This window comes from Marmota marmota, unplaced genomic scaffold, assembly GCF_001458135.2.
Source record: "Marmota marmota marmota unplaced genomic scaffold, marMar, whole genome shotgun sequence".
Classification (NCBI taxonomy): Eukaryota; Metazoa; Chordata; class Mammalia; order Rodentia; family Sciuridae; genus Marmota; species Marmota marmota.
In genome coordinates this window covers 5,150,528-5,173,109 of record NW_026000240.1, presented here as the reverse complement: position 1 = coordinate 5,173,109, position 22,582 = coordinate 5,150,528, and the positions used below count along the sequence as shown (strand labels likewise).

Here is a 22,582-nt window from a genome sequence, read left to right as displayed (position 1 = left end):
AAGCACAGTGAAAGGTGAACTTCATAAAAATTAAAACCTTTTATTCTTCACAGGACATAATCAAGAAAGTGAATACACAATCCATAGGATAGGAGAAAATATTTGCAAATCATATATCTGATAAAGGACTAGTGTCTAAAATGTACAAGTAACTCTTACAGCTCAACAATAAAAAATATAGTTTATAAATTGGAAATATATTTGAATAGGCATTTCTACAAAGATTATACAACTAGTTAATTATCACATAAAGATGCTCAACATTATTAGTCATTAAGGAAATATAGAGCAAAATTATAAGGAGATATTATTTCATGCCAACTAGGATGGTTAAAGACAGACAATTAGATATGTTGGTGGGGAGAAATTGAGACTCACAAACATTACTGCAGGAAAATTCCTCCGAGGTTAAACACAGAGTTGCCATATGACCCAACAATGCTACTCCTAGGTTTATATTATAGATGAAAATATTTCCACACTAAAGTGTGTATATGGGGGCTCGGGCTGGGGTTCAGCGGTAGTGCACTTGCCTGGCATGTGTGAGGCACTGTGTTCAATTCTCAGCACTGCGCATAAATAAATAAAGTTCTATCAATAGTTTAAAAATTTAAAAAAAATGTGTATATGAATGTTCTCAGCAGCATTATTCAGAATAACCCCAAAGTGGAAATAGCCCAAATCTCCATCGGCTGATGAATGGATAAGCAAAATATGGTATATCCATCCATTCAATCAAATACTTAAGTAACAACAACAGCAACAACAAAGAAATAAAGTACTGATACATGATACCACATTGGTAAACTTTAAAAGCACTGTACTGAGTGAAAAAAAGCCATATATAAAAGACTACATATTTATAATTTCATTTACCTATAATGTCCTGAATAGGCAAATCCATAGAGGCAGAAAGTAGATTAGTGGTTAACAAGAGGTTGAGAGGTGGTAATGCCTGCTACTACGAGTGGGCATGGGATTTCTTTTTGCAGGTGACAAAATGTTGTGGAATTTAAAGTTTTGGGATCCTTCAAAGTTTTAGTATAAGGGCTGGGGTTGTAACTCAGCGACAGAGCACTTGCCTGGCACGTGTAAGGCACTGGGTTCCATCCTCAGCACCACATAAAAATAAATAAATAAAATGAAGGTATTGTGTTCATCTACAACTAAAAATATTTAAAAAAAACTTACAAAAAGTTTTAGTATATCTCTGAGTATACTAAAACTTTGTGAAATGTGTACTTTAAAGGAGTAAATATTATTGAATGTGGATTGTGTTCAGTTTTTAAAGTCACTAATAAATGAGAGGTTTATTTGAAGACTTCCAGATCTGTTAGTGATGGAATAGGTAATTGAGGCCAGCAGTTCCACTATGTACCTGTAGAAAAGCTGAATGTAATGTTCTGTAGAATATGTAGATTTACTCTAATATATAGAATTTTAAAAAAATAATTTTTTAGTTGTAGATGGACACAATACCTTACATTATTTATTTATTTTTATGTGGCACTGAGGATCAAATTCAGTGCCTCACACGTGTTAGGCAAGTGCTCTACCTCTGAGCCACAACCCCAGCCCCTGAAGAATTTAATCGACATAATCTTCCTGGAGTCTTGGGAGATCCACAAAGTTTACTAAAAATTACTAGGGATACAGAAGAGGATGGAGCCCTGGGGAGAGAAACCCAATGTTTCCAGTTCTAGAGGGAGCAGGTGACAGCCTCTCAGAACTAGGGAGGCAGATTTGAGAAAAGGGCCCACCAAGGTGGTGAACCTTACCAGCAATTCCTCAGCTTTGGATTAGAACCCTGGATGTCTGCACCCTGGGAATATGGGTAACTGAAGTAGATAGGCTCTTATAGGGATTGGAGTTCAGTTGTGAATCATCATGTTCTCTAAAATTGGAGTGAGGTGATAATTCTGTGCTTAATGTTCCAAAGATCCTGGCAGAAGCAAATAGTTTTTTTTTTAAGAAGAAGAAGAAGAAGATAGTTCCATAAATTTCAAATTATGTCTGCAATAAGATATTGAAAATAGAATGCTTGGCAGTCATAAATAACCAGGTACCTAAAGACTAGACTATATCAACACAAACCATCAGAAATGCACAAAAGGTCTGATTAAAAACAATGGAAGCCAAAAGGCAACTTAATGATATCTTCTAAAGGAGAAACAAAATAACTGCAGATTTGGAGTCCTGTGCTTAACCACAATAAAAAATTAAAAAAAACCCAAAAAACAAAAAACAAAATATACTCAGAAGAATGAAGTAGCAAAAGAGTAAATAGTCTTGTGTTGTTCCTGTCTTGATCTTAGAGAAAGTGGTTGTACTAATTTTACAGTCCCATCAATCTGCATTAGTGGATCTTTTTCACCACATCCTTGCCAGGATTATTATTATTATTATTATTATTTCTTCTTCTTCTTCTTCTTCTTCTTCTCCTTCTCCTTCTCCTTCTCCTTCTCCTTCTCCTTCTCCTTCTCCTTCTCATTATTATTATTATTATTATTACATTACCAGGGGTTTGCTTAAGCACTGAGCCACATCCCCAGCTCTTTTTAATATTTTACTTGGAGATAGGGTCTCACTAAGTTGCTGAGGCTGGCTTTGAATTCAGCCTTCCAAGCCACTGGGATTGTAGGCTGTGCCACTGCACCAGGTATATTATTCATATTCCTGATATTTGCATTCTGATTGAAGGGACAAAAAATCTTAATGTAGGGTGGTTCTTTTTTAAAATTACTTGCTCATGACAATACAATGATCTTGACATATCATACATTTGATTCAAATGGGGTATGAATTCTTATTTTTCCACGTGTACAGATTGCTGTATAACATTGGTTATACAGCCATGTATATACATACAGCAATACTAGTGTCTGTTGTATTCTGCTGTTCTTCCTATCCCCCCTCCCCACCTCTCCCCTCCCATCAACTCTCTCTACCCAATCTACTGTGACACATTTCTCTCTCTTTTTTTTCTTCCCCCTCACACCATCATATATGTATTTTGTATAACGATGAGGGTCTCCTTCCATCTTCTGTGCAATTCCCCTTCTCCCTCCCATGCCCTCCCACCTCCCTTCCCTGTTTAGTGGTAATTTCTTCTCATGCTCTTCCTCCCTACTCTATTTTGAGTCACCCCCCTTATATCAGAGAAGACATTTGGCATTTGTTTTTTAGGAATTGGCTAACTTCACTTAGCATAATCTGCTCCAGTGCCATCCATTTCCCTGCAAATGCCATGATCTTGTTATTTTTTAGTGCTGAGTAATATTCCATTGTGTATAAATGCCACATTTCTTTTTATCCATTCATCTATTGAAGGGCATCTAGGTTGGTTCCACAGTCTAGCTATTGTGAATTGTGATGCTATGAACATTGAATTAGCTGTGTCTCTGTAGTATGCTCTTTTTAGGTCTTTTGGGTATAGTCCGAGAAGGGGAATAGCTGGGTCAAATGGTAGTTCCATTCCCAGCTTTCCAAGGAATCTCCATACTGCTTTCCATATTGGCTGCACCAATTTGCAGTCCCACCAGCAATGTACAAGTGTACCTTTTTCCCCACATCCTTGCCAACACTTGTTATTGTTTGACTTCATAATGGCTGCCATTCTTACTGGAGTGAGATGGTATCTTAGAGTGGTTTTAATTTGCATTTCTCTGATTGCTAGAGATGGTGAGCATTTTTTCGTGTATTTGTTGATTGATTGTATATCCTCCTCTGAGAAGTGTCTGTTCAGATCCTTGGCCCATTTGTCGATTGGGTTATTTGGTTTTTTTGTTGTTTAACTTTTTGAGTTCTTCGTGTACTCTGGAGATTAGAGTTCTGTCTGAAGTGTGAGGGATAAAAATTTGTTCCCAGGATGTAGGCTCCCTATTTACCTCACATATTATTTCTCTTGCTGAGATAAAACTTTTTAGTTTGAATACATCCCAATTGTTGATTCTTGATTTTAACTCTTGTGCTATAGGTGTCCTATTAAGGAATTTGGAGCCCGACCCCACGAGATGGAGATTAGGGCCAACTTTTTCTTCTATTAGACGCAGAGTCTCTGGTTTGATTCCTAGCTCCTTGATCCATTTTGAGTTAACGTTTGTGCATGGTGAGAGAAAGGGATTCAATTTCATTTTGTTGCATATGGATTTCCAGTTCTCCCAGTACCATTTTGCAAGGGGGAGGGTACCGGGTATTGAACCCAGGGGTACTTAATCACTGAGCCACATCTCCAGTCTTTTTTTGTATTTTATTTAGAGATAGAGTCTTACTGAGGTATTTAGGGACTTGCCAAAATGCTAAGGCTAGCTTTGAACTCAAATCCTCCTGTCTCAGTCTTCTGAGCTGCTGGAATAACAGGTATGCACCATCATACCTGGCTTAGTGCAGTTTTGATTTTCATTTCCCTAATTTCTAGAGATGTTGAATACTTTTTCATATATTTGTTGGCAATTTGTGTTTTTTCTTGTGAGAAATTTCCATTCTTTTGTCCATTTATTGATTGGATTATTTTAGGGGGCCATTGAGTTTTTTGTTTCTTTTTTTGTTCTTTTTAGATATACATGAAAGTAGAGGGGATTTTGATATATTATACATACATGGAGTATAACTTGAATAAGGATCCCATTCTTGTGATTGTACAGGATGTGGAGTTCACTGGTCATGTATTCATATATGATCATAGGAAAGTTATGTCCAATTCATTGTACTATCTTTCCTGTTCCATCCCACCTCCCTTCTCTTCATTCCCCTTTTTTTAATCCAGTGAACTTCCATTCTTCCCCTCCCTACCCTTCCTTATTATGTATTAGCATCTGCATATCAGAGAGAACATTTGGCCTTTGATTCTTTGGGATTGGCTTATTTTACTCAGCATGATAGTCTTTAGTTCCATCCAATTCTGGCAAATAACATAATTTCTTTCTTCTTTATGGCCAAGTAATAGTCCACTGTGTATATATACCACACTTTCTTAATCCATTCATCTATTAAAGAGCACCTGGATTGGTTCTGTAGCTTAGTTATTGTGAATTGAACTGCTGTAAACACTGATGTGGCTACATCACTGTAGTATGCTGCTTTTAAGTCCTTTGGGTATAAACCAAGGAGTGGGATAACAGAATCAAATAGTGGTTCCATTCCAAATTTTCTGAGGAATCTCCATACTGCTTTCCATAGTGGTTGCACCAATATGCAGCCCCACCACCAATATATGAGTGCACCCTTTTCCCCAACATTTATTGTTACTTGTATTCTTGATAATTGCCATTCTGATGAGAGTGAGATGGAATTTCAGTGTGGTATTACTTTGCATTTCTCTAATTGCTGGAGATGTTAAACATTTTTTCATTGATTTGTTGACCATTCATATTTCTTCTTCTGTGAAGTGCCTGTTCAGTTCCTTTTCCCATTTATTGATCGGGTTTTTTTTTTTTATTGTTGTTGTTGTTGTTGTTTGGTTTTTTGAGTTCTTTGTATGTATATCCTGGAGATTAATGCACTTTCTGAGGTGTAGGTGGCAAAGATTTTCTTCCATTCTGTAGGCTCTCTTCACGTTTTTGAATGTTTCCTTTGCTGTGCAGAAACTTTTTAGTTTGATACCATCCCATTTATTGATTCTTGATTTTATTTCTTGTGCTTTAGGAGTCTTGTTGAGGAAGTTGGTTTTTAAGTCGACATGGTGGAGTGTTGGGCCTACATTTTCTTCTAGGAGATGCATGGTCTCCATTCTAATTCTTAGGTCTTTGATCCACTTTGAGTTGAATTTTGTGCAGGGTGAGAGTTAATGGTTAAATTTTATTCTACTACAAATGGATTTCCAGTTTTTCTAGCACCATTTGTTGAAGAGGCTATCTTTTCTCTAATATATGTTTAACTCTATTTATATGGGTTTGTCTCTGTATCTTCTATTCTGTTCCATCCGTCTCCATGTCTGTTTTTGTGCCAATACCATGCTGTTTTTTTTTTTTTTTTTAACTATAGCTCTGAGAATATTTTTATATAGTCTGGCTTCCTGCTTCACTTTTCTTGCTAAGGATTGCTTTGGTTATTCTGGGTCTCTTATTTTTCCAAATGAGTGTCATGACTGCTTTTTCTATTTCAATGAAGAGCGTCATTGAAATTTTAATAGAAATTGCGTTAAATCTATATAGCATATTTGGTAGTATGGCCATTTTGTCAATATGAATTTTGCCTATCCAAGAACATAGGATGGAAAGATATCCTTATCTTTCCATCTTCTAAGGTCTTTAATTTCTTTAATGTCTGTAGTTTTCATTGTCAATATCTTTTCCTCTTTTGTTAGACAGATTTCCAAGTATTTTATTTTTTAGGCTATTGTAAATGGGATAGTTTTCCTATTTTTAGCTGATTCATCATTGGTGTATAGAAACACACTTTTGGGGGGTTAATTTTATATCCTGCTACTTTGCTGAATTCATTGATGAGTTATAGAAGCTTTCTGGTTGAGTTTTTTTTTGGGGGGTCTTTTAAATATAGAGTAATGCCATCAGCAAATAGGGATAGTTTGAGCTCTTCTTTTCCTGTTCATATTCCTTTAATTGCTTTCTTTTGTCTAATCACTCTGGGTAGGGTTTTAAGAACTATGTTGAATAGAAGTGGTGAAAGAGGGCATTCCTTTCTCCTTCCAGTTTTTAGAGGGAATGCTTTAAATTTTTCTCCATTTAGAATGATGTTGGCCTTGGGTTTAGTTTTTACATTGTTAAGTTATGTTCCCACTATCCCTAGTTTTTCTAGTGTTTTGAGCATGAATGGGTGCTAAATTTTGTCAACTTCTTTTTCTGCATCTGTTGAAATAATCATGTGATTCTTGTCTTTAAGTCTATTAATGTGAAGAATTATGTTTAATGATTTCCATGTGTTGAACCAACCTTGTATCCCTGGGATGAACCCCACTTGATCATGTGCACTGTTTATTTGGCAATGAGTTTTTTGAGCTCTGTATATATTCTGGATATTAATCCCATCAGAGGAGTGGCTGGCAAAGATATTTTATTTTTATTTCATAGGCTCTGTCTTTACTCTTATTAATCATTTCCTTTGCTGTGCTGAAGTTTTTAAATTTGATGGCATCCTACTTGTTGATTCTTGGGTTTATTTGTTTAGCTCTAGCGGTTTTGTTGAGGAAGTTGGTGTTTGCACCAATATGATGGAGTGTTGATCCTATGTTTTCTGCTAGTAGTTATAAGGTTTCTGATCTAATTCCTAAGTCTTTGATCCACTTTCATTTGACTTTTGTGCAGTGAGATTGGGATCTAGTTTCATTCTTTTACATATGGTTATCTGTTTTTTCTAGCACCATTTCTTTTAAAGGCTATCTTTTCTCCAACAAAAATTTTTGACACCTTTGTCAAGTATCAGATAACTTTAACTGTGTGTTTGTCTTTGTGTCTTCTATTCCATTGGTCTCATGTCTATTTTAATGCCAATACCATTGCTATTTTTGTTACTATAGCTCTGTAGTATAATTTGAGATCAGGTATTGTGATGCTTCTAGCATAGCTCTGCTGGTTCGGTATTGCATTGGCTATTCTGGGTCTTTTATTCCTCCAAATGAATTTTAAGACTGTCTTTTCTAGTTTTGTGAAGGATGTCATTGGTATTTTGATGGTGATTATATTGAATTTGTATTGTGCTTTTGGTAATATGGCCATTTTGACAATATTAATTCTGCCCATCCAAGAACATGGGAGGTCTTTCCATCTTTAAAGGTCTTCAATTTTTTTCTTCAGGATTCTGTAGTTTTCATTGTAGAGGTATTGCCCCTCCTTGGTTAGATTTATTTTATTTCATTTTTTGAGATTATTGGCTGTGAATGATATAGTTTGCTTAAGTTCTTTCTCAGAAGATTTATTGTTGGAGTGTAAGAAAGCTATTAATTTATAAATGTTAATCTTGTATTCTGCTGCTTTGCTGAATTTATTTATCAGCTTTAGAAGTCCTCTGGTAAAGTTTTTGGATCTTCTAAATATAAGATCATGTCATCGAGAAACAGATAATTTGACTAATTCTTTTCATATATGTATTCCTTTAATTTCCTTCTCTTACCTAATTGTTCTGGCTACAATTTTGAGAACAGGAGTGGTAAGACTGGACATCCTTTTTTTCCCCCACATTTTTTATTTGTATATTATAGTTGTACATAATGGTGGAATGTTTTGCTATATATTCATAAATGCACACAATATAACAATGTAATTTGGCCAATCACTCCCCAGTACATCTCCCCTGTGAAAGTAGACATACTTGTCTTGTTAATATGGCATATTTTCTTTAAATCTTTTTACTTTTAATTTCTTTGTATCTTTAAAGTGGTGTCTTGTAGGTACTAAGCAGTTAGATCTTTAAAAAAGATCCAACTTTATTATCTGTGCTATTTTATTGAGGTGTTTGGGCCATTTACATTTAACGTGATTGTTAAAGTTGCTTGGTTTTAATCTACCATCTTGTTTACTTGTTTTCTCTTTGTCTCATCAAGTTTCGGTCATTTTTCTCTCTTTTTCTGATTTTATTTTATTTTTCTTTTTTGTGGTACTGGGGATTGAACTCAGGGGCATTCTACCACTAAGTTATACATCCAGCCCTTTTTTATTTATTTTGAGACAGTCTCACAAGGCTGGCCTTGAATTTACAACCTCCTGCTTCAGCCGCCTGAGTTGCTAGGATTATAGGCATGCATCACCATGCCTGGCATCTAATTTTATTTTGTTTCATTTTTTAAAGCTGAAAGCTCTTTTGTTGTTGTTGTTGTAGATGGACACAATGCCTTTATTTTGTTTATTTTTACGTGGTGCTGAGGATCGAACCCAGGGCCTCACATGTGCTAGCCAAGTACTCTACCACTGAGCCACAACCCTAGCCCTCTGATTGTATTTTTATTGATAATTTTAAAATTTCATTTTCTGTTTTTTGTTGGTTTGTTAGCTGTGTCTCTTTGATGTGTGTGTGTGTGTGTGTGTGTATGTATGTATGTATGAGAGAGATTATTTGGGGGTTCATAGTGTGTACGTGATAATTCATGTGAAGGCACCTAGCAAACCAATAACTAGTTCTCAAAATGGACACAGTTTTTGTTTGTTTGTTTGTTTGTTTGTTTTTAACCAAAGGACCATGTCAATGCTTCATAACCCCAGGGGCCTCTTTTATTATTCTTTTGTCCTGGTTTATTCTTATCTTCCAGAGATATTTTAAGCACTATTGGATCCATGAATTTGTAAGAACCAATGAGTAAAGTGTCCTATAGTTCATTCTGGATACTTCTCTTTCTCTGGGCCCTTCTCAAACATTGTTATCCAGTAAACAAATGTAGTGCTGTTATCTTTGAAATCTGAAAGGCATGCTAATCAGTATATCTTTTCTTAGTGGAATGGGTTGCAAGGTGCATGAGTTTGATCCTGGCTTTTAACGTATTCTTGATCTTTGACCCTCAGAAACTGATTGAGGTGGTAGGCTCCTGCAATTTTGTGATTTCCACGGTCTGGCATATAACCTAAGGCATACATTACCATCTGTTTTTCAGGTACAATCAACATGTGATCATCAATGACATGGATGAAAATAATGCTCTACAGGTGTTAGAATGTTAGATCTTTGTAGGCCATGGGTCAGGAAATATATTCTATAAAGGAATAGACAGTAAATAGTTAAGGTTTTTGAGGCCACATGGTCTCTATTCCAGTTCTGCTTGGTATGATGCATAAAAGTAGCCATAAACAATATGTAAAAGAACAGGTTGGCTGAATTTGGCCTGTGGTGCCAACCCCTACTGTAGACTATGGCACAGAGTTGATGTATCATAGTGGCCATATGGTAAATGTACTAATATCTCTGTCAAATAAAAACAAAATGTTTCTGATTTCCTGTTTATTGGAATTGAGAAAAAAGTTTACCAAATTAGTACTACATATCAGGGCATGAATTAATGCTGTAAGGGACAGTGCAGTTGGAACCTAAGATGCACCCATTTTGGAGACCTAACTGGAGAATTAAATAGGAATATAATAGTCATCACCACCTGCGTATCTTTTAAGCCTTGGATGGTGCCACTGATCTCTGCAGTTACTTTAGAGATTAGAATTTTGATGGTGTCTGTGTTGGAGGAGCTACAAAGACTTCTGTTGGCCACCCCTTCTACAGGTCTGGCAGTCAGTGTTGCTAAGTATATCTGTCCATTTATATATACCCCCTGGGAGTCAAGAGAATAACCTTAATTTTAGGTGTAGGTCCAACCTGGCCTACCAGGAGGTGGACTCTGTTAGAAACTCTTTATTCTAGCTGACTTCTGTACATTCCTTTCTGATCTTTAGACCCTAGTGATATGCTGGGTCACCAAACATCAGACACTAGGAAAATGGGGAGAATCCGAGATTTCTTATTGTTTTAAAAAACAGTAAAAAATAATTGACAACTAAAACTTATTTTAATCTTAAATTTGCTTTTAATTCAGACCAAGTCAACACAATGTTTTCTATAATCCTCAAGTTAAAAGACAGTTTTATGGGGAAACTTCTAAATAAAATTTCTCATTTTATTTTAGAATAAGGTAAATAATCATTTGATAAACATTGTTTTTCAAGCTTTCCTGCAACCTGTTACACTGTTTCAATTTCTTTCTTTCTTTCTTTTTTTTTCATATTTTTCTACTTTTTTCTTTCTAACCCTTTGACAGCCCACTCCCTCCCAGTTTGGAAGGAATGTTTTTATCTTGGTATACTTAATATTTACTGAAGTCTATAAATGTTCATCACAGAAGTCAGTACATTGAATGAAGTACTACTTTTGCTTTCTTTTCTTTTTAAATGTTTCACTATGGAAACATTCAAATATAGGCAAGGTATAATTAATAGTATAATTAATCCTGTTGTAACCATCTTGCTCCTGTAGCAATCGTATCAATATTTTGTCATTCTTGTTTCACCTCTACTCCCACCTATTGCCTACTCATCTATTTGACAATTTATTTCTATAGTTCTTTTTTAAAGGGAAATTCATAATCTTTGCTTCTGGTTTTTAAAATATATGTGTTATTCTTATTCAGTTGTAGTAAGGTCAACAGACCAGGAGATGACTGCCATTGCAACGATAGTGTTTAATACTCATAGATCCCTGGAGAAGGGAAAGGAGAAAATGTGGGCAAGAACCTTTACTGTGGTTTCCAAGGGAAGAAATGGATCAGATAGAGTGAGGACTTCAAGATTGTTTAGTTTGAACAATTTCAATGAGTTCTGTGGCATAGGAGCTATCTGTATTTGTGTGATGCCTGGCCATGGGGTAATTAGGGCAGGGACATAGTGGCTCTCAGTATGAGAGAATGTGGTTAAAAGTATGAGAGAAGGTGGTTGAGAGTGTGAGGCCTATTTGGGCAGGTTGTTTGCCAGATTGGCTAACCCTGGAAGAGGCTGTTCCTCAGGGTCAGCAAGGCCCCAAGATTTCAAAGTCAGAAATAAAATGACATGATTACTGTATTCCATAGTCTGCCTCTTTAACAAATATATGACATTTACATCTCCCATAGAAAGTTCCTTTGTAAAATACATAAATAATTTTAAAAAGTAAAAAAGATAAAAAAGTTCCTTTATATCCCTTCCCAGACTTGACTTCTCTCTAGATAACCACCATTTTGATTATTTTCAGTTTATATTCATATTGTTTGTTCTAGAACTTCATATAATCAAGATTATATTGTGTGATTCCTGTGTATGACTTCTTTTCCTTAGCATAATGTCACACATGTTGCATATCTCCTTTTATTGCCAAGAAGTATTCCATTGTGTGAACATCCCACAGCTTGTTTATTCATTTTTTGCTGATGGCCTTTAGTTTCCAGTGTTTGGTTATTGTAAATAAAGCTACATTGAACATTCATCTTTTATTGATGTTTTTCATTTCCCTTGAGTAAATATTAGGGGTGCAATGCTTGGTCAAAAGGTTATTAGCATTTTTAAGTCTTTAAGAAATTGCCAGTTTTCTGGAGTTAGTTGCCATTTTACATTCCCGTAAGCATTGTATGAGCATTGTGATTATTTGACTTTCTTTTTTAAAAATTTTTTTTAGTTGTAGATGGACATAATACTTTTATTTATTTATTTATCTATCTTCTTTTTTAATTAGTTAATTTATTTTAATTAGGTATATGTGAAAAGAGAATGCATTTTCATTTATTGTACATGTGGTGCTGAGGATCAAACCCAGTGCCTCACACATGCTAGGCAAGTGCTCTACCACGGAGCTACAACCCCAGCCTATGAATTTTCCCTTCATCTACTTAAATTATTTTATAAATCTAGGAGTTTTTTTTTTCTTTTTAAATTCAGATTTTTCTTTGACTTGTCTAAAGGCACTGTTAGCTCCATCTTTTTTCTTGATGGTCTTCCTTTGCTATGTTTTTATGGTTCTTTACTTCTCTGGTTCTTCCACATTTGTCTTCCCAGACTCTTTTACCTGTACTGAATGGCAGTCTCTACAAAGGATTTGCACCAGCCTGCTTTTTCCTTTGGTAATCTCATCCAAACCCTTCCCTTCAGTTGCAGACCTCATTTGCTTCTCCAGTGCTAATACTTTTCCACTTGAAAAGCAATTGAAAATTGCTATTTAAATGTGCTTCATCTTCCCCCCAAATTTGGTATGTTCAAAACATTCTCATTTCTTTCTGTGGATCAGTTGCTAGCACCTTATCTTCCTAGACACCAAGAATAAAACTTGGCATTTTGTTTGTTTTTTTTTTCTTTTACATATTTTCTTGGTGCATTATAGTGGTACATAATGATGGGATTTATTGCTGCATATATTGTACAATGTAACAATATATTTTGGCCAATATCACTTTCATTTTATAAAATTCCCTTTAGTTTCCCACATCTAATTAGTTGCCAAGTCTAGTAGTTTTAACTTCCATGATGTCTCTTCTTTCTTGTTTGCCATTTCTACTGTCACTATCATAATTCAGGCCCTCTGTCAGTTTTTTTGCAGTGACTTCCTCCTTATGTGTTCACTACCGTAAAACTGTAGAAAGAGCAGGGACTTTGCAATTAGACAGACCTAAGGTCTAATTGAGAAGATGGCCCTTACTAGCTATCTGACATAGCAAAATACTTACCTCAATTTACCAATGAAAAATTTCAGGCACAGAGCAGTTAGTCATTCCTGTCTGATGAAGTATTCCATTTTGAAGGATAAATGAGACGATGTGTGCTTAGTGAGAAGGCACTCAGAAAGTATTGTTTCTCTCTTCCTACTTCTAATCTCTTTAGTTGTAGATGGATACAATACCTTTATTTTATTTTTATGTGGTGCTGAGGATCGAACCCAGGGCCTCTGCATGTGAGGGGAGCACAGTACTGCTGAGCTACAACCCCAGCCCTCTAATCTCTTTAAAACCCATTAATAAATTAATATGCTTAAGCATTGCCTTAACCATATCAGTCTCTTGCTCTTCAGTGTTACTCCATTATGTAATTTCCCATAATTCTTCGCCTTTTACTTCAGACTATTAATTTCCTTGAGTTCCCTTTCTGATTTTATTTCCCCCTACTCTTTACAAACAACCCTTTGAGCCAAACAAAACCACTAGCAATGCCCTATAGCAGAATGGTTAAGAGCATGAGTTCTGGCCTGGGATATTGGTCAGTAATAGAGCACTTGCCTAGCCTGTTCAAGGCTCCCGGTTCCATCCTCAGGATTGCCAGTAACAAAGAAAGGGAGGGAAGAAGTGGAAAGGTGGGAAGTGCATGGGGCGGGGTCTAAAGTTAGGCTGCCTGGATTTAAATTTCAGCTTACTTACATTGTGTCCATGAGCAAATAAGTTTATTTCCCCAAACCTTAGTTTTTTCTTCTGAAAAAACAAAACAAAAACAAAAACAGGATAATTATAGTGCCTACTGCTTTGGGTTGTAGGAGAGATGAAATGAGCTCATACATTCAAAGCACTTGGTGCCTGGCACTGAAATGAGCTCATACATTCAAAGCACTTGGTGCCTGGCACATGGAGAGTAGCCACTTTTAGTGGTAGTGGTAGAAGTAGTAAGTGTTGAAGCTTTTATGAGTTTCTCCCATTTCCATTTCCATGCTCATGTTCCATGCTCTGCATGGAGTATGATTCCTCTCCTTTATGCCTGATTACATTTTATCCATCTTCAAAGATTTTCCTTGCTTTTCCTCACTTTATTTCCTCTTCAGCATTCCTGAAGTTGCTCTACCAATAGCCCTGTTTCCAAGGAATTTCATCTTGCTTCTTTAGGAACTTTTACAAACTTTGTAAATCATTGGTATATTTTGAGAGAAATTTAATTTTGTTATGAAAATGCCATTGGGCTTAATGAGGCTAATTAAGGAGAAGGCATTGTGGCAGAAGACAGTAGCAACAAAATAAAACTCATCCAGGTGACAACTGCTTTGGATCCAGCAAAACTATTTTTTTCCCTAACTGCTTCTCATTTGTTACTGTTCCACATGCACTCTGCACCTGATAGTGCCTAGTATGGTGCCAAACAAAATTGTACAATAAGCATTTTTGGATAACAAAATTTTACTGAAGTAAAAAATGACAGTGATAGCTAGTTTAAAATGTGGTCAGATATCTAATTCAGTTATTAAAGTGGGAAATTGTCTTGTAGGTGTGTCCCCCCCACCCCCCGCTTTGTGTTGTGTGTAGGTGAAATTTTCTTGATAACTGTTCTCAGAATGCAAGCCACAGGTCTTGGGAAGAGGGTGAGGGTAGAAGCAGGGAAATTGCCACTTTAGAATTTCTTTCCCACAGTGATTTGGCAGAGTGCCAGCCTGTCCTTGAGCAGAGTACATACCTTGTCCTTGTTAAAGGAGGCCTATCATTTGCTTTATGCCTTTAAAAATAGTTTTGGTCATTCTGAAATAATTCATAAATGGTATACTATTATTATAAAGAGAGTGCTCTAGGGCCAAAGGCAAGTGTTAGAAATTCAATAAATATTTAATTTATATAGACTTAGTATTCATTTCTTAAATAGATATTCATCAACACTTGAAAATGATAATATCTTTCTGTTGAAGACTAACCAGACCTAATTGACTTATATAGTTTAGTTATAGTGCAGAATATTATTTGCTTTTTTTTTTTTAGTAAGGTAAACTCATTTTGTATATTTAGAAGTGTGATTTACATAATATATTTAGTTGTCAGTTGGTTTTATTCTTGAGGCCCATATTAAAAATTTCTTTTTAAAATTAAGGTCAGTTTCCTCTTGCTCACTGAGAGGGGGTGGAGAGGGAGGGAAGCTGTAGAATATGACTAATTGGTAGAACAATTAGGTAGGCTTTAAAATGTGAGGTAGTTTTTTTCCACTGACAAAAGACTTGGTACCACTACTTACAGAGATATTTGATTGCCTATTTTCATATTAAAACCTCAAGGAAATTGATTGGGAGACCAGGCATGGGCACAAAAGAAATTTAAGGAAATGTTATTCCATATGTTCTGCTGAACTTGAAAAATAAATACTTTTTTGTGATATGTCTATTTTTGATTTCATAAACTGGGGAAGCTTTTCTGCTGTAATGGCTGAATATAATTTGGAAAGATTTAAGTCCATCCTTATATTAATGTTCCACCTCATTAACTTCATTGTTGGGCTTTTACACTTCAGTGGTTTAAATAAAATAATCAAAATGTGATTCTTTGTCCTCTCTTTGCTGTCTCTCTTCTGAGATTTAATGGTTATGTATTTAATTTTGTGTTTTCATTTAGACTATTGTTAATTCTACTAGTGCAAAATGATGATGAAGGGAAGCTGTTATAAAACTGAAGCCCTGAGATGAGGGAATATATTTGTTAAGATAAAATGATAACTTCTGCAGCTGGTATTTTATCATTTTTGCCTTCAAGTGGTATTCAGAGGACCAAGAATCTCACAGCTATAAGAGCACATTCTGTTATGAAGTTCTGATTGATGAATATATATGTGCTTTCACATATATCCAGTGATATTTATAGCCCTGAGATCCAAATAAGGGGAAGCTTTGCTTAAAAGCTTCTTAAAAATGTTTTCTAATCATTTGTAGAAAAAAGCAGGAATTATGTGATGAATTTTCAAGCAAAGTCACCTTGGTGATATTTGCACTTACTTGCATATAGAAGACATAGTAAGACAGTTTTTTTCCTAACTGATTTACTGCCAGATGTGAGTGCTTATTACAATTATATATCCCAAATGCAAGTTAGATGTCTTTGTTAAAAAATATAGAAAAAGGAAGTTAATTTGATTTGAGTTCAGGGGAATTAAGCTTTCTTATTGTCAAACATTTTGCATTTTAAAGAACATCCAATTGCTAAGATACATTGTATAAAATTACTTGGGTTTGACCCATTTAAATTGAGTAATAAATTTCTGTTTAGCCTTTAGTTCAACTACACGAGATATAGTATTCTTTCCTAACCATTTTTTTTATTTTCCAGCTCACCAGCGACTGGAACCAGCAACTCTGTCAGGGATTGTGGCATTTATACTTAGTCTTTTATGTGGAGCTCTGAATTTAATTCGTGGCTTTCATGCTATAGAAAGTCTCCTACAGGTACTGTGCTATTTTTACAATTTCAGTTGACTGTACCTATTCATTCTACTTGTTATATAATTGATTTGAATTGGTTTGGGTATTAGTGCAGCTCACAGTGCATGCTCAAAGTCTGTGTCCTTTATATCTACCCTGTTCTCCCTTCAAGAACACTCATTTCTAGTTGACTTTGTCTTAATCAGCACTTGGTTATTTATCATCTACTCTGATAGGCATTGTTGATAGGCATGTTTTAGAACACCAAGATATATGTGACATGAGTCCTGTAGTCTCACAGATTAATCTGAATCGGGGAGGCAAAGAAGTCCATGAGTAATTGCCAAATAAATAGAGTTGGGAAAAGGAGAGTTCAGTGTTAGGGTAGGAGAAGAAGACTTTGTGGAAGAGAGGTGAGCTGGTACTGGAAGGAACTGAGTAGGCAAAGAGTAGTGGAAGAATGAAGGAGGCATGCATGGCTAGTGTTTGTATCTACTTCTATATATTTCTACTTATTTATCTATTCCTTTCTTGGTTGGTGGTCTTCTAAAACCTGAGCTACCTTGGAGACCACTGATTTTTTTTTTTTCCAGATATTACCAACTCCAATGGAGTTACTTCCAGAGACTGTAGCTATCAGAATATATTGACTTTTTCCTCTTATGCTTTTTGTATACTCTTTGAAATTTCCTTTCTTAGAGTTGAGCACATTTGAGACTACACAGCTTTTATTCCTTGTTTCTATTCACTTTCTCTGCTGAGTTCTTGACACTTCCATGTTGTGAATCAGATTTTTCTCTCTTTCTCTCAGGTCAGCCTTAAGTTAAGAATATCATTTGTAAAAATCCACACAACATACTATATTTTATTTCCTTTCTCTCTCTCTCTCTCTCTCTCTTTCTCAGTAGGGGTTTGAACCCAGGAGTGCTTAACTGCTGAGCCACATTTCCAGCCCTTTTTATTTTTTATTTTGAGATAGGTCTTGCTAAGTTGCTTAGGGCCTCACTAAGTTTCTGAGACTGGCTGGCCTTGAACTTGTGATCCTCCTGCCTCAGCAGTCAAAGGATTACAGGCATGTGCCACCACACGGGGCCTCCATCTTTTTTATTGATGCATTATAGTTGTACATAATGGTGGGATTTATTATTACACAAACATACATGTTATATATATATATATATATATATATATATATATATATATATATAAAAACATATATATATGCATATATAATAATATAATTTGGCCAGTATCATTCCCCAGTATTTCCCCTTTCCCTTTCCTCCTCCCTCCCCTACTATATTCTGTTTTTAAAGTACTGTTAATTTGGGGGATACTCAGAGGGTACATTCTGTATACCTTCTGAATGTACTCACTCCCCAAAGACAACAGCAGACATCACATGTTCTGGTGATAGAACTGTCCCTAAAATGGCTCCATGGGGCTTGTCATTACTTCTTAGTTCTTCCAAACATTCTTTGTCTATAGGTAAAGCCTCTGTCCCCTTTCAAGTAGAGGATGCTGGTTACTGTTCCTTGGCCTTCCTATCCCCTGCCCCTCAGCTAAGTCAGATTTATTCCATCAGAAGTAGTTCAATTTTGAGCCAATTAAACAAGTTGTCCAAAAGAACAAACAGGAGTAGTCTAGAAACTATTGATTGGAAAAGCTACTAAATAAGGTGCACTTTTGTTTTTTAAATTGTATTAATGAAATGGAAAGAAACTGTAGTAGCAGTATGTGAAGAGTTGATTTTTGTTGGTGGAGCAGGCCTGGGTAGAGAAAAACTTCAATACCACAGAACCTCGCTTATATCTCTGACTCATAAGGGCCTTGGAACCTGAGACTCAGACCATATTACCTTTAAGTTAAAATGCAGACAAAGTTATTGTATCCCACAAAGTTGGTTAATGGGAACTATAATTTTTTTTTTTCCAAGGCACTGATATATCCTCTCTTCTTGGGCTGATTTCTCCCTTCTCTCTCCTGATTTATGACTTAAAAGCTAAGGAAAGTGTATAAACTACAACCTTCTATTGCTTTTGAGATGTTACAATTAGCTGAAGCCTGCCTTGATTTCATAATTTTCCATGCTCCCTCTTCAGTAATATCTTATCTCATTGTAATTGATACAATTTTAGGTTTTATTATTTTTTCATTTTTATTTTTTGGGGGGTGTACAGGGATTGAATTCAGGGGCACAAAGCCACATCCCCAGCTCTATTTTGTATTTTATTTAGAGACAGGGTCTTGCTGAGTTGTTTAGGGTCTTGCTGAGTTGCTAAGGCTGGCTCTGAACTCTTAGTCCTCCTGCCTCAGCCTCCCTCGGCTGGGATTACAGGTGTGCACCACTGTGCCCAACAGTTTTAGGTTTTAGAAGAACAATAATCTGATTAAACTAATTGCTACTTACATGGAACTGATAGTTCTGAGATTTCTTAGTGTATTTACATTCTACAAAGAGAACTTTATAGACCAATATCTCTCATGAACATAGATGTAAAGATACTCAGCAATATATTAGCAAATCAAATTTATCAATGTATAAAAATGATTTTATAACACAACCAAGTGGGCATTATGCCATGTCTGCAAGACTGGTTCAACATTTGAAACCTCAAATGTCATATCAACAGTCTAAAGAAGGAAAAGAATCACATGACTATATTAATAGATGCAGACAAAACATTTGACAAAAATCCAATCCCCACACGTGAAAAAACTTGCAGCAAACTAGGAATAGAGAGAACTTCCTCACCTTGGTAAGAAACATCTGCAAAACCCCCTACAGCTAGCATCATCCTTAGTGATGAGAAACCAGATGCTTTTTCCTCTAAGACAGAAACAAGGCAAGAATGTTTCCTTTTACCACTCCTATTCAGCATTGTACTGGAAGTCACAGTTGATGTAATAAGACAGAAAGAGGAAATGAAGGTATTCAGATTGTAAAGGAAGAAATAAAACTGTCTTTGTAGATGACATGATTGCTATGAGGAATTGAAGGAAAAAAATAAAACAAAAGCCCTGCAGCTCATAAGTGATTATAGCAAGGTCACAGAATATGAGGTTAAAATATCCAAAAGCTGTCCTAGATGCCATCAAAGAACAACTGAGGTTTGAAATGAAAAACAATACCATTTGTATTGGCACCCAAAAAAAGAGTACTTAAGAATAAGTCGATCCATATAAAGACCACTATAAAAATCTGATAAAAGAAATATCTGAATAAATGGAGATTCCATGTTCACAGATAAGAAGACTCAATGTTGTTGAAGTATCAGTTCTTCCTATTGTGTTCTATAAATTTAACATAATCCCAATAAAAATCCTAGTAAGATATTTTGTGGATATTGATAAAGTAATTTTAAAGTTTATATGGAAAGGCCAGAGTACAGAGAAAAGCAAGCCGTTTTGTTTTGTATTCTCACTCATGGCATTCTGTACTTCTAGAACTTCATTTTTGCTATCAGGTGTGTATAAGGTTTTCTCACACTAACCAGTTCTTCAACACCAGTTGAGTGCTCTACAGTTCAAGTCAATTCTGACACTGTCTACTTGGAGTTACCACAGACCTCACAGGTTAAGGGTGGAGTCCCACAAGACTGTTCCTCCCCCAATATGAGATGAGTTGCCAGTTGCAAATCCAGTGTCACCTGTGATTACAACCAAGGCTGTAACTTGGATCTTCTCACAACTCCCTCCTTTGATACAGTCATTTGCTAGAATGGTTCACAGAACTCAGGGAAACATCTTTACCCATTTATTATAAAGAATATTACAAGTTTACAGATGAATAACCAGATGAAGAGGTATGTAGGGGGAGGTCTGAGCACAGGAGCATCTGTCCCTGTAGGGTTAAGGGATACCACTGCCTGCATTTATGGATGTGCTCACCAACCTGGATGTTCTTCAAACTCCATCTTTTAGAGATTTTTAGGAAGGCATGATTGCTTATTAACTTCATCTCCACCTTTCCTCTCCCAGAAAACGGGATGGAGCAGAGTTTTCCCAGCTTCTAATCATGGCTTGGTCTTTCTGGTAACCAGCCCCCACACAAGAGCCCACCAAGAGTTGCCTAAGAACAAAAGATGTTCTTATCACCCAGGAAATTCCAAGGGATTTAGGAGTTCTGTGTCAGATGCCTCTATAATTCAGGAAATTACAAAGATCTTAAGAGCTCTGTGACAGGACTAGAGTCAAAGACCAAACATGAGAGAATAGTCTACACAGTACTGAAGAAGAAAAACAAAATTAAAGAACTCATATTATCCAGCTTTAAGACTTATTATTATAAAACTACAATAATTAAAAATAGTGCAATATTGGCAAAAGAACAAATAGACCAATAGAATAGAATAGAGAGACCAGAAGTAGACCTATATCCATACTGTCAATTGACCTTTTTAAAATTCTAATTTGTTATACATGACAGCAGAGTGCATTTCAATTCATATTATACATATAGAGCACAATTTTTAATGTCTCTAGTTGTACACAAAGTAGAGTCAGACGATTCACATGTTCATTGATCTTTGGCAAAGAAGCAAAAGCAATTCAATGGAGAAAGGATAGTCATTTCAACAAATAATATTAATAACTGGGAATCCACATGCAAAAGAGTGAATCTTGATATAGATTTTATTGGGTTCATAAAAATTAACTCAGAATGGCTCACAGACCTAATGTAATGCACAGAATCTTAAAACTTCTCATAGATAACCTAGAAGAAAACCTATGTGATATATGTGATCTTGGGTTTAGCAGTGAATTTTTAGATACAACACTTAAAGCACAATGAGAGGAAAAAATGATAAGTTGGACTTCATTAAATTTAACAACTTCTGGCCACAGACTAGGAGAAAATATTTGTAAAATCAATCTGGGGATTGACTCCAAAATACACCAAGAACTCTTAAAATTAAAAAAAGAAAAGAAAAGAAAAGAAATCAAACAAACCCAATTAACAAATGGGTAAAAATTCCAAATAGATACCTCACTAAAGAAGATACACAGATGGCAAATAAGCATATGAAAAGATGTTCAGCATCATGTCACTAGGGAATTGCAAATTAAACACAAAGAGATACTACTACATACTTGTTAGACCAGGAGATGGGAACCCACAATTAAAAGTACAAATACTGAGGAGGATATGGAACAAAGGGAGCTCTCATTTGCTGTTGAATGCAAATGGTATATTCATTTTGGAAGACAGTCTGCTGTTTCTCACAAAGTTAAACATAGCCTTACCTTGTGATCTGACAGTAGTGTTCTCAGATATATCTTCCAGGTGGGGGGTAGAAAGCTTGATCCACATAAAACCCTTCACATGAATGTTTATATCAGCTCTATTCATAATTTCACAAAGTGGAAGTTACTAAGAAAGGTGACTTTTAAAAGGTAAATGGATGAACTGTAATAATCCATCCAATGGACTATTAGTAATAAAAAGAGCTATCAAATTGCAAAAAAGGAATGGATAACCTTAAGTGTGTATTGCTTAGTAAAAAATCCAGTATGAAAAATATTACATACTGTACGATTTCAACTATATAACATTCAGCAAAAGGCAAAACTATGGACAGTAAAAAAATATTCTCTAGTTGCTGGGGGTTTAGAGGGAGAGCCAGGGATAAATATCTGGTACATATTCTTACAACAGTAATATTCTGTATGTTACTAATGGTGGACACTTTCATTATACATTTGTCAAGCCACAGAATATGCAGCACAAAAAGTGATCCCTCACATAAACTATGGATATTAATAATAATTAGTATTGGTTAGTTGTAACATATCATATGATGCAAGAGTTACTAGGGAAAACTGAGTAGGGGATAAAGTGGGGTATAGAGGAACTCTCAATTCTTTGTAGATGTAAAACTGCTTTAAATAAGAAATTTATTTTAAAAAGCCAACACTAAAAAGAAAAGACTTTCTCCTTAATAAAAATGAAAAAACTGGAAAGAGAAGAATGTTCTCTGGGCTTTGATGTTTTTTAATTGTGACTCCATTTAGCAACACTAAGTATAACCTGTTACACTCTTAG

The 22,582-nt window shown here is 35.6% G+C and overlaps 1 protein-coding gene across 1 annotated transcript in view; it reads left to right on the top strand.

Moving 5' to 3' along the window:
- Nucleotides 1-22,582, top strand: part of Sec22a (SEC22 homolog A, vesicle trafficking protein) — a 59,516-nt gene that overhangs the window by 20,346 nt on the left and 16,588 nt on the right. Inside the window, exon 6 of the mRNA XM_015486859.2 lies at nucleotides 16,445-16,560. Within this exon, the coding sequence (XP_015342345.1) occupies nucleotides 16,445-16,560 (116 nt within the window). The remainder of the gene's footprint in view (nucleotides 1-16,444; nucleotides 16,561-22,582) is intronic.